Source organism: Haemaphysalis longicornis, unplaced genomic scaffold, assembly GCF_048455015.1.
Source record: "Haemaphysalis longicornis isolate Haplotype H1 unplaced genomic scaffold, Haemaphysalis longicornis Haplotype H1 scaffold_8, whole genome shotgun sequence".
In the NCBI taxonomy this organism is placed as follows: Eukaryota; Metazoa; Arthropoda; class Arachnida; order Ixodida; family Ixodidae; genus Haemaphysalis; species Haemaphysalis longicornis.
Genome location: NW_027526445.1, coordinates 111038806 through 111050980, shown reverse-complemented (window position 1 = coordinate 111050980; position 12175 = coordinate 111038806). Strand labels below are relative to the sequence as shown.

Here is a 12175-nt window from a genome sequence, read left to right as displayed (position 1 = left end):
GGGAGTACGAAACAAGTTTTATCCGCAGTCCTTGTAAAACTAATATGATCCGTGTTTCCTCGATAATAAACACGTTCTGCATTACTGCAGTGTGGTGAATTTCCAGTAGTTATATGATTACGGAACATGAACAGGCAATACGGTTAGCCAACACGTGTGTCGCATCTTGACGGCGTCTTTTACTGTAGCCAACCATGCCCTGTTTCCTAACCGTCCCAATGGTTACAGTTGCTCAGTTCAGAAACAGAATTTACTGCCTGTATCTCCTTTCGCTAAACCTCAGTACCGGATTCTCGTCACGTCATTTCCTTTCAATCCTCTTTTGATGCCTGCTCGGCCCTTTAAACTTTGCACACTTCATTTCGCAAGGCGTAAAAGTGGTAACGGGACTCGTCGAGACGCCGTGGGCTGGACGCACGTGGCGGTGGGAGGGGTGAGCCATGAGCGCTTTCATTTGACGCCTTTCAAACAATTAGGTGGCAGGGGTAAGAACGCTGCGCCACAACCGCCAATGCGGCTCTGTCTGGCGGCTTGGCTCGACGCGACATTCCTCATTACGCGCCCTTTATCTGTGTAACTGCGAAGTGTTGCTGAGGCGGCCCGTATATCGCTCGAATATTGAGTGCACCCTTCATAAAAAGGCTACACGGCCTACAAAGTATAAAACAAAAAATGCGGTTGATCTCTCTTTCACAGGAATCGGTAAAACACGAAAGTGAAATGTGGCTTTACAGGAGCAGTTGAATGTTTATTGTACATCGATATAAACTTGAACATCGATATTTATATTTCGTCGGTATGACGATGTTAGACGCATCAACAGTACGTAGTGGATCTATAGAACGCCCCGGAGCATTGCGTAAATTTTATTGAAACCCCAGGCGCTCGCAAACCGTGCGAACGAAACCGAACGGGTTGTCAGCAAATCGTTTGGTGCAGGTACGGTCCGCTACAGCGAAATGAGCATGCTTTGCGGGTCGGCAGCAGTCTTGTGGGTGTGCTTAGCGAGCGACGTCCTGATGACGGGTCTCTTCGGCAAAGCTGCGACCACTTCGGCCCGGCTCCGTAGCGTGACGGCAGACGCTTGCGTTGCCACGAGCTCAGTAGGTGGAACGCGAAAGGCAGAGTTCATAACTTAGACTTTGAATGCGTGAATGCGTTCCGCTTCCAGCTGGCATGTCTCTCGTCGTGCCAAAGCAGTCAGGAGAGCGACATTCGCCAGTCCGCGTCGTTGCCTTTCTACATTAATGCAACAGTTTTCTTACACGGGGCCACGGTGGAGGAAATTATTCCTCCACCATGCCCGGGCCATCACATTCACAGTATAGGCGGCGGATAAACACTGTAGCTTACGCTACTATACGCTGCCCTGTCGAAGCAGCAACTATCGGCGTTCATTACCGTCATGACGCACTACTGCGCGTCACCTCTCCTAGACGGCAGCATGATCTAAATAGATAATGGTATAGGGAAGGATATAAGGGGCGTTGGTAAAGCTAAACAGGCTTGTGTTGTTAGTCCAGTTGGCAGAGCTTTCCACAGCTCCCGTTGCGGCCAGAGTGATCGTGGACTCGATCGTGGGCTCGAAGAGTGATCGTGGACTCGTAGACTCCCATTAGGAAGTCTTTATAGTTGTTTTCTTAGATTAACGTCTATGCAGAGGAACGCACAGAGGGCACTTTACAGAAGTAAACTGCGGACTTGTTAGAGACTCGCAGCCCCGTCTGTCCAACCACAACAACTAAAGGCCATGATGTCCCACGTGCGAGCGTGTCTAAAACGCCTTCTTTGAACCAGTACCTCTTTTAGTGCACTTGTGTTCGTTCAACGGAGCCGTGACAATCAATCAAGAGAATCGTTTTCTTAAGCGCGGTGACAAAAACACCCGCCAGAATCCGTATTCTTCGTGAAACCCCTGAGTTTTCCTAACTCTGTTTACACAGTTTAAGAAGGCGAGAAAATCTTCTACACCCTTTCTACCCACACTACGGCCCCGCCAAGCCCACATGGCGGATAAAGGTCATGTCCAAATTCGCCGGTGCTAACTCCTGCGGCCAAATGTAGTCACGATTCCAATCAGCAGCTCGACGAAGTTTTCGACCTTGGAGTCCTGAGGCCCCAAAGGCGGCAGGCTCGGCAGCATCTTGCAGTCGTCAGAGCCCCTGGTGTAGCTTCCGCAGATGAGGTCCAGCGTTCCTCCCAGGATGTGCTCCATTACAGTAAGCAGGAACTCTTTGCCGCCAGAGCCCTCGCAGGGAGTCAGGGCTTCTGAGAGACATTCTGTCGTGTTGTGGTACGTGCTGCAAGGCAGAAAGCGCGACTTAGAGCGGGCACGGTAAACACCGTTGCATCTCGTGCCCACTATTAGGCAAGGCGAGCTACTGTGCCAATTTAGTGGAAGTACTAATGCAATGTTTGGTACCACACAGTCTGTTCCATTTACGTTCTGAAACGCAATGCATTTCGCTGATGCAGCACGTTAGCCTTGCGTGAGATGTTGTTCAGCCCACGGGAGAGAATGTGCAGTCCTTGCACACAGTCCTCAGTAAGTTATTTCCTCGCAAAAGAAACAACTTCAGCAAAATGCCGAAACAATCGGCGACTTCGCGCTATTATGCTCGCACGGAGTTGCCTTGTCTGCTCAAAACCCTTAGGTGTGAGTGATGCTACCGTTTTTTCGTGTCAAATATTGTACTACTGGTACTATACCCAACAAATACTACAAATAGCGGTACAAGATAGGACTAGACTTTCGTGCACTATGGTTACTCGGCCCGGTGCCAAGAAACTGGGGCCGAAACTTCCGATTTGTGGGTTGTATTGTTCACATATTTTACAATTGCGTTGATAAGTCACGTTTCTTTACCAGACGAAGACTGCGGTGGAGTCAAACCGTTATCTGGGATTCAAACACGTCGAACGCCGCTGATGGAAGCGGTCGCACAGCATTTCTTCGGGTTTTGTATTTGTGCGGTTTGTCGCGGATCGCGACATCGTAACGGAGCATTTTTTGCGCTCGTGTTCTGCTTTTATATCGCCTGTCTTCTGTGCCGTTTTCTTCCCCCCTTTCAAGATCTTGAGCTTGATTTCTTACGAATCTATCTAATGGGAATGCGCTAGCAAAGACGGGATCAAGGTAAGGAAGACACTGCGCAGCGGAGTGTTTTGTCTGCACTGTGCTGTGTGCCTTCCTTCCGTACCGTCCTTGTTAGTGCCTTCGCTCTCACTATATGCTCCATCCTGAGTCGCTTTTATGAAAGGCATTTGAATAGCGGTAGTACTCTTTCGGACCAAAAAAAAACCATTGAATACGAAAAGCGCAGATGAGCTTTTGTTCCAAATTACAAGTGCAACAGCCAATAAGTTAAAAATCTTCCATATTAAGCAAGCGTTCAATGGCAGCCTTAAACCCAGGCAGCTGAATGAATTCGCACTACGTTAAGTACACAACCTTTTTGTAAATGCGTCAGTCTTTCGGTGCACACGCAACGAGAAAACCCGTGCACCCGTTGTAACTCTCGATTTGTCACCCTATTATGCCACTACAATGCTATCAGTAAAAGACCCTAGTACTTTTAATAAGGTAAAGATTGGGCGTGTGGATAAATCCTCGTTGGGACAGCGCGAAAGGACGACGAAGACAGGCTGCTAACAGGACATGGCGCTGACTAGCAACTGTCTTTTATAACCCGAAAGAATGCTTATACGGGAACACCATTGCGACAAAGGAGGAAAAGAGAAGAGGGTAGAGACGCGTACGTTTCGAGACACCAAGGTTCAGAAGCAACTTCGTTTTGTGAATTTATTATGAGGGGCCTCAGAGTAAATTCTACATCCCGCTATTTTAAAGTGTTTGGTGCGAGCGTGCCAGGGGATGTGGAGAATGCCCAGTGAGTCCCTGCTCTTTTTACAAATCTGAACTTCGAAATTTTCTGCTTTCAATAGTTGAACGTAACTTGCTGCTTGCTCCCCTAATTCGTGTTGTTTCAGCTATGCTTCTCTTCTCTTATCTCAAAATCTTGCAGCCGTTTTACCTCATCCCAGGTCTGTTTTTGCTGTCGGAATGCTTTCCTGAAAAGTGCCACTTAGCTGCCTTGTTTCCAGCTCATAAATCTCTATTTCTAGCGTGCGGGCAATCAAATACAGAGGACGGAGGAAGCGGCTGGAGATGATGTGCGAGTTTTCCCGTACAATCACCAAGACATCCTACTTCCCTTTTTGCATGGTGGTGATATTCAGCTCCTTCTTTCAGCTGAACACTTACCAGCAGGCATAGCTGATGATGTCCTCTGGAGGTGCTTTCGCCAGAGCTCGCTCCAAGTTACTGTGGATGTCCTTGGCGCACGTGTGGAGCTTGACGCCAACCGAGTTCATGCACTTGACGTTTTTCTGGTATTCTGGCATGGCACAAAACAAATCAACAAGAAGTGTCACTCGGAAAAAAGTAATCCTGTCAACGAATTTGTGCTCTTACATCCCTAATTCCTTCAAGGAGTTCATGACCTACATTTTGATGCACCGGATTACTGCTTTTCGTAGAACTAACCACCCACTCTGTCTTGCACACCTTTTCTGTGTGTTTTACGGAATATTGTAATCAGAACCCGAACACGGATTTATTTTCAATGCAGTCGCGGATACCATGTCGTCGCTTCATCCGCCTGATTCACAGAGGTGACAGAATGGTTCACTTTCGGAATTCTAAATCATTTGTGGGTGCGGTACACGATCACTAAGATCATGTAGATGGCACCCGTCGTTTACAAATTTATCCAGAAAGAGGACTCATCTCACTTGCAATTTATAACATCAATCAGAACTGAAAGTTTTTAACCTGTATTTATAACGGGCCCTGGCGAGGAACAATGGCCTTCACGAAAAATTTGTATGTACCGACTTTTGTTTTTTATCTACCAGCAACAACAAATCTGCAGACTTCAAATCGAGTTTTACCGTACCATTTCTTCAATTATTTTTCCTCCCAACATACATGGGCACGCAGAACGTTCCTCTCCTATTGCTGTCAGTGAAGATTCCGGTAGCGTCAGTACGATACAAAAATACAGAAATCTGATTCCTACGAGGGGGCGGGAGATCAACCGCTGCCCAGGGGCATCTTACTGCTCAGCAAACCGTTGGCATGACCGGTAATTCGGCCGCTTTTTGGTCAGACCACTTGGCCTTGAAGCACAAGGTAAAAGTGCCTGATGAAAACGACCTGTTCGTAATGCTGCCCATATTACGTCACTGTAAGGCGAAATCTAAGTTAGTCAACATTTGAACAGTGGAGCTTTTGTTACTTGCCGTATTGTGTGCAGCGGGATCAGAAACTTTTGCGTGATAGTTACTCCCGCCGTTAACCGCGTACGTGAGTACGCGCCTCACGAGGAGCGCGCGGCGTCGTACAGACTTGCGCTGGCGCTCGCAAAACAAATGCCAGGAAAACATATCTCGTGCGCCAACGCCTCATGGCGGGAGCACAAGACAGCTCACGCTACAGACGCCCAGTTCGCGAAGCCGGTTCAAGCCGCTTCTAGCTCGTGCTGACGCGTTTCACTTTGGGAGAAATGTGAAAGCCTGCGGACAAAACGATCCGTGCCCGCGAGTGATGCATGAGGAAGACGACGATATAGATGGTTATGACGATGACTACTACTACCGCATTAAAAAGCGACGATGGAACATGTAAACAAAGAATTTCAAACCTAATGCAATGCGTGGGGGTGTGTCCTTCAGTTCTTACGCAGACAGGAATCCTCCAGCTCCGCTACGGTTCAGCCTTGCTCGACTTAGTGCAAGCTTCGGCAATTTTTTTTTGTCTGTTTTCAGTCAAAACCCGTCTTTCCTGCTGGAGTGGAGCTGAGTAATTACCAAAGACTAGCTCTTTGAAAGTGAACAAACCGAATTGGGTCCTCATGGCCACCTAATGTGAAGACATATCTTAACTAAGGAACGCGTCCGGGAGTGTCTTTATTGTTTTAAGTGTTTTAACACACACACACATGCACACACTCTGTGTTTTACTTCGAGGGCACGCAAAGGCCTCTTGCTCGCTGCTGTGCATCGAAGAGACCGCTGAATTAAGACACTCCGCCTAGAAATAAAACACGGACGTACTGTTGTACGAATCCGAGCCCGCGGTGCAGACGGCCTCTATGCTTTCCTCGATCGCCTCGACTGCAAGTTGCGCCGCTGCTTGGGGCAAACCTCGCAGGCATTCGTCGATGAATTTCAGGGTGCAGCTCACTTGGAGCGTATCTTTCCTGCAGGAGTAAATATGCATAAAGAAAACGTAAGCTTTGGTACGAAATGCAGTGCGCCTCTGGATGGAACACTGGTTGAAAATGGCGTTTGCAAAAGAGCACAGACGGAAACATGTTGGTGCCGAAGCAGCGTTCAATTGCTTCATTTCGTACTCTTGACCCTCCATAAATCCTGTGTATTGTCCAGACGATATTTGATAAAGTCAACATTCTCCAAACAAAGTAGGAAGTATTTTATAAAAAGTACTGAGAGACTTCGCATTCACCGAAAACTACTATGAGGTACAACTTCTTCACCACTGTTTAGCATACGCTAAATGGAAGCGCACAATTCCCAGACCTTATTACGAAAATTAGAGCAGGTCTAAAGATCTCACACCGCTCTTAGAAACCCTTTCAAACCTTATTGATGCTAGATGTCCGCACTACGTCAGCAGTTGCATTGCCTTACCTGGGTGGCCGATTTTATTTCCTTATGAATACCGCGAGACGTTCCATAGGGCGCCCCCTTTCGTCAAGAATGATTTCAAGATTCGTTGGGCTGGCCTACCGTGTTTTGGCACGAACCCTTTCCAGCCTGTATGTACCGTTGTGGATCGTATGTAAGTCGAGAATCCCCGAGGACGTTGGCACACCGGCACACCGACAAGCGGGCGCACACTTCATCGGGCACGCTCTTGTCAGCACGCTTCCTTGGGCATGTTCGGGAAAACAATACCTCTTCATATCTAGGACTGTCGCTGTAAAACTGCTGGTGCGTTGATACCTGGAGTAACGCGACGCAGAAAGCTAACACTCCTGACGGGGAACCCCTGCTATGTAGGGAGTCGCCAACGCGTTTTCTGTACACTGTAACCGACCAGAAAACTGGTTTTCTGACGCTTCCATAAGCAACTAAAATGGCCTAGCGAGCTTCGACGTGTTACAGTTTGCCCCAGCTCATGAAAAGGAAGCCACAGCTGCGGCTTTCACGCAATATTTCCGCAATACCCGAACACCCTACCCTTCCTGGCCACTGCGCATATTACTTGATTGATCTGTCATGATTACAAGAATACGCTGAGGAACCAACGATATTAGCTTTTATTGGTGAGGAGGGGCACGGTTTGTATAAGTCGTATAAACAGGATCCCACACTAGGAGGGTGACGAAGGCCTTGTCTTTGCAGACCGCTGATGACACGACCACCACTCTGCGCCCGTGGTTCTTCTATTGTTAGCTGCTAATCCGAATTCTTAGCTGCTTAGTTGCTGTTTAGAAGTTCCGCGAATGTTCCTTTTGTCTCTTTTTGCCCCATTTAGTCAGAGCCAGTAAAAAGGAAGTCGTGGAAAAAGAATTTCATAATCCCTGCAACCGAATGCGGATGTTTCATTCGGACTTTTCTGCGGTTGTGTACAAAAAATTATTCGTCAATTTTTTTTTTCAAGAGTGACTGAAATTTACTTCGTGTACTTGTACTTTATCGGTGTAGTAAACTACCGCGAATTTACAAGCTGTCTGAATTAGTCGTAAATTCATACTTCGGTGTTCAACACTTTGCAGTTCTATTAGTAGCCAATGACGCGGAAAAGCGAATCATATTACGCGCATCCATCGGCGAACTCTTTTCCAGACTCGTGCAGTCGTATTTGCTTGCTGTAAGGAATGTAGTCGTCACCGCAGGCCCGCAGTGTCTCCATCTTGCAGCCGTCCTTCAGTTGTGCCTGGCATGATCCTAGCAACAGATTAGAATAAGCGAGAAAACGAGCTAATGTAAATCAACCCAGTTATCACAGTACTATGAAAATTCAGCTATTACCTCCCATACCAGGAAGAAAAGCAAATAAATCGAGCTAAATCACTCCCCAGCTGCTAAATGTACGCTACTAGGTCGTGCTGTTGGCGTTGGCAAAAAAGCTCACCCATGGGCCACTCAGCGCTGCGCGACTTGTGACAACAAATTATGATGGCAGATTGAGCAATCTAGATTACATCCTCTGGCAACCCGTGCCATCTACGCGCTTAAAAACTTACGAAAAACAAATCAGGCTCTCCGACAGGTTTTAATTACAACTGCAGCTCAAAAGCACTTGTGTGTCCTCCTTGTTAGACCCCAATTCAACCTTTTTGAAGTAACCCGTCTGCAAATAAGAAGCTGACACACGTTTAGGCTGGCCTTGATTTGCGATTGGAAATATAACAAGTCATCTTTTATCGCTGGAAAATCCCAGGAGATGCTGCAAAAGTATCAATTTCACGCATCAAGGTTCTTTGTCCTGACATTCACTTCCAGAGCTTCGAAAAGTTTATGCCAAAATTGCCGCGGTCTAATGTGGCACGTCTACTGACCGCTATGGCACCCTTGCACCACACAAGACCCACTTTTTCTGGAACAGAATCATCAATAACCAATATCAAACTGCCTCTCAGCGCATAAAAATTCAAATCAGGAGAAAATAATTTTGCTTTCAGGGCAATCTACTTTGGTTTCGCCGGAAAGAGCTATTGTCAAATTTTTCATGCCTCTAAGGAAACCAGAACGCGTTACCAGCAGAAGAAGAGGGACAAATATCTATAAATAGACATTCTGCCGTCTTACAACAATGCCCCAAGGTGCCTTAATAGTGACATTGATAAACTGCCAAACGATTTTTTTTTTTTGCTATTCACTGCCAGCAATTCGACGGGAGACTAGACGGTGTCGTTCAAATGACACGGGGGGAGAGTAAACCTCGGCCTTGCTACTCCAGCAGTGAACGTTACTTCTGAAAACTAGTCATTACCTAGTAACCAAACTTAGGAATTACTAGTAATCAAACCTAGTAATTACCGTCGGACGGGTCCGGTAATAAAACCATGCCGAGCTATGACAACAGAGGGCGAAATCTGGAGGGAAAATATTATTTTCGCTAATTCCTTTAGTGCAGCTACGTATAATGTTAGTATACGAATATCAGACTGTTTCGAACAATTTTAGGATGGCTTCAAGGCCATAAAAGAAATGAGATCTTTGCCCTGCCTCCCGCACCTCCCATTACGCTAGCGTCCTTGTCACCGAACAATGCTTTCGCTCGCTCTTTTTTTTACATGAAACACGGAACAACGAAAACAACTTTTGTTCCAATGGTTCTCACGGGCTACCTCCCTCCGCTCGTATTGTGGAGACGCAGGTTTTGTTTATTGCAAATTGTAGCTTGTAATTTATTGTAAATATAATTACGTTGTAATTGCATTGTATTTTATTGTTTTATGTTGTATTTTATTGTTATAGCAATTGTATTTGCGTTTGTCATTCTATTGTAATCAACAGTAAATAAATTCCAATTTTATTAACCGTCTGCAGCGCGGCCCTTTTCTGTACTAGAAAACAAAAACGGCGACGGTTTTCTGCGTAATTAGGCGCGGGTTGCTTTCGCCTTAAGGAACATCCAAGATGGCGAAAACGAAAATACAGAAACATATTAGAAACCGGGACTCCTGCGGTCAAACTATCTTATTCACTTACTTTCAGCCATAACGGAACGTATTCCGTTACTTGTAGGGCCACAACATTCCCGAATGGGGTGTTCTTTCGTTAAAATAAAAAAAAAAACATACAAAAAGACTTGCTGCGATAGTCTGATAAGGCGCGAACTGAAGCTTCTCACTGGCCAAGCTTATATAATGGTGATATGGTTTAATACCAATGAAAATATTGTCTAGAAACAGGTATATGCCTCGTCCCAACATCGTATCCTTTTCCAATGTTGTTGTAGACGCCGGATAGCGACCTCTGACCGCACGGTAGTGATTCCAAGTTGTCTCACCCACTTTCCCGTGGCAAGTCTAAAGGCTATCAGTTCTCGCTAGTTGTTGAGCTCAAAGCCACTAATCAGAAACGTGAGACCTCTCCCCATAGACTTATAACCACGGCTATTCCGACGAACGAATCATGGCAAAACGAAAACCAAAAGTATGAACACGCGCACACAGGCAAAGCCCATTGTTCTGTGGAGAAAGAAACACCAGCGGTTGTATGACGCATGAGAATTTCGCATTTTTGCAATCCAGGCATATCATGGCAACCTTGCGATTTCCGCCTTTTTTACAGCGACATTGCGTATGCTCCTTCTCCGGTTACGTTTGGTGCCGGTTGTCAACTGCATACCTCATCGCTAGACTTCATTAACCACCGTTCTCTCTCTCTCCTCTCTCTCCTCTCTCCTATCCTCTCTCTTCCTCTCTCCTCAACCTCTCACAATGGACGACACTGCGTTTCCCCTCCTTGTGGAGAGGGAGCCGCAGTTCATTCCCTAAAAGTTCAAGACGAATGACCGTGAAAGTCAGCACCTATAGAGAGAGCACCATTAGAGAGAATATAGTTTAATGGTACTGACGAGGCTTGTCCACCAAAGAGCCTTACATGCTACGTCAGGTAAAAAAGTGAAACAGGCGAGAAAGAAAAAGAAAAGATTACGAAAAGGAAGAAGGAAAAACAGGAAGATGTAAAATAAGAGAAAAGCAAAGGAGTGATGAAAATCTGAGTCGGAACCCAGTTCAGTAGTTTGGTATGAAAAGAAAGCAACTTTATGGAGACAGCCTGAAGAATGGGAAACTATTTATTTTAGTTACGTCGGTTGGAAGTCTGCTTACGGATATTCTCTGGGCATCAATAAATGTTCATACTGGTATTACTACTACACCGGGGCATAAGACAGGACGACGCTGAACTGGCAACGTATTCGTCGTACATTCGTCTACTACAGTGCTCCGCAAGATATCTAACCGATACCAACTTGTAAACGGATTCTTATGGTGTACGTCCTATTACTATACCACTTCCGTTACACTTTACAAATGACATGACTATCCGAATACGGTTCTAATTCAGCGGCTAAATAAAAGTGCACGTCAGAACATTCAAGTCGCTTGAAGAACTAAGAAATAACATAGAGCCACTTCACCTATTGGCAGCTTTAGCGCGTGAAATGTGCATGATTTTTACTTCTTAGTGTGACAAACACCTCTTTTGGGCCACCCCCTTTCTCTCAGACTAAAACTCCGAGATTTATTATGGTTACACTCTTGCCCTAAACGTACGTCGATCAGTCGCGACCAGAGACCTGCTCGCCTATCCAAGAACTCGGCAACATTATAGAAGTAATAGTAAGATTTCGTGCAAGTCGTCATGACCATCATCGTCATCATTCTCGTGCATCTCGCGGTTGAAGTTCAGTTCCTCTATGGCTGCATCTAAAGTATGAAGCTAGGCGCTGCGGGATAACCAGTACCATTTAGGACCAATCTTCCTCCCTCTCTCCCCTTCTATCTCTAGCTCACCCTCTCTCTGTCTGTCTCTAGTTATTTTAATCACATCACTAAACTTCAAGTGTTTGACGGGAGGGCAGGGTCATACAGCAGACAGATTGACGTGCTGGCGTTTAGCTTACCGAGTAGTGCGGCGCTGAGAAAGAGGCAAATCCCACGTCCCGCTGCCATCTTCAAGAACCGTCTGTTCTTCAAGAAACCACAGCCAAAAATACGGAGGTTTCTGCGCACGTCCTTCCACATTAATAGACCTCCTCTAGTTGCGCAAGAATCGTGAGCAAGCCAACGTCCGTGAAAAGGAATGCAGAGCGCAAAGAGAAAGTGGCCGTACGGCCGCCAACTTCTGCGCCGCGCAAGACCACTTGGCAAACCTTCAAGATTTTTCAAATACATTCTCTCTACCCAGATAGTATGTAGATAAAACCATGAAACATTTAGACCCAAAAGCACGCGAAGGAGGAAAAAAACGGCGATTAATGAAAGACGGGGCCAATCTGTGCCGCTGGCTCTATGAGGTAAGAAAAATAGCGTCACAGAATTTAGTGTACGTTCTTCGCTCTGTACGTGTGGACCAGCCGGTGTTAAAGGTAGGTTCACGTGTCTCTTGCGGCATCTAAACTCACTCG

At 46.3% G+C, this 12175-nt stretch overlaps 1 protein-coding gene across 1 annotated transcript; it reads right to left on the bottom strand.

The window, feature by feature from the left end:
* Nucleotides 1-1618: 1618 nt before the first annotated feature.
* On the bottom strand, nucleotides 1619-11815 carry LOC144149073 (uncharacterized). The gene is made up of 5 exons (XM_077680612.1): nucleotides 11672-11815; nucleotides 7848-7977; nucleotides 6118-6263; nucleotides 4265-4397; nucleotides 1619-2300 (listed from the first exon to the last, which is right to left on the bottom strand). Exons 1-5 carry the CDS (start codon nucleotides 11790-11792, stop codon nucleotides 2042-2044), a joined length of 789 nt encoding a protein of 262 aa, XP_077536738.1. The 5' UTR covers nucleotides 11793-11815; the 3' UTR covers nucleotides 1619-2041.
* Between the last annotated feature and the right edge of the window lie 360 nt (nucleotides 11816-12175).

What these genes read in the sequence shown, in the direction of transcription:
- LOC144149073 (XM_077680612.1), bottom strand. Translation starts at nt 11,792, where the DNA reads ATGTGGAAGGACGTGCGCAGAAACCTCCGTATTTTTGGCTGTGGTTTC. An exon ending in GAGTTCGCCGATGGATGCGC is followed by an intron (nt 6,264 to 7,847) that starts GTAATATGATTC and finishes TTACTCCTGCAG; the next exon opens with GAAAGATACGCTCCAAGTGA. An exon ending in ATCATCAGCTATGCCTGCTG is followed by an intron (nt 2,301 to 4,264) that starts GTAAGTGTTCAG and finishes TCTGCCTTGCAG; the next exon opens with CACGTACCACAACACGACAG.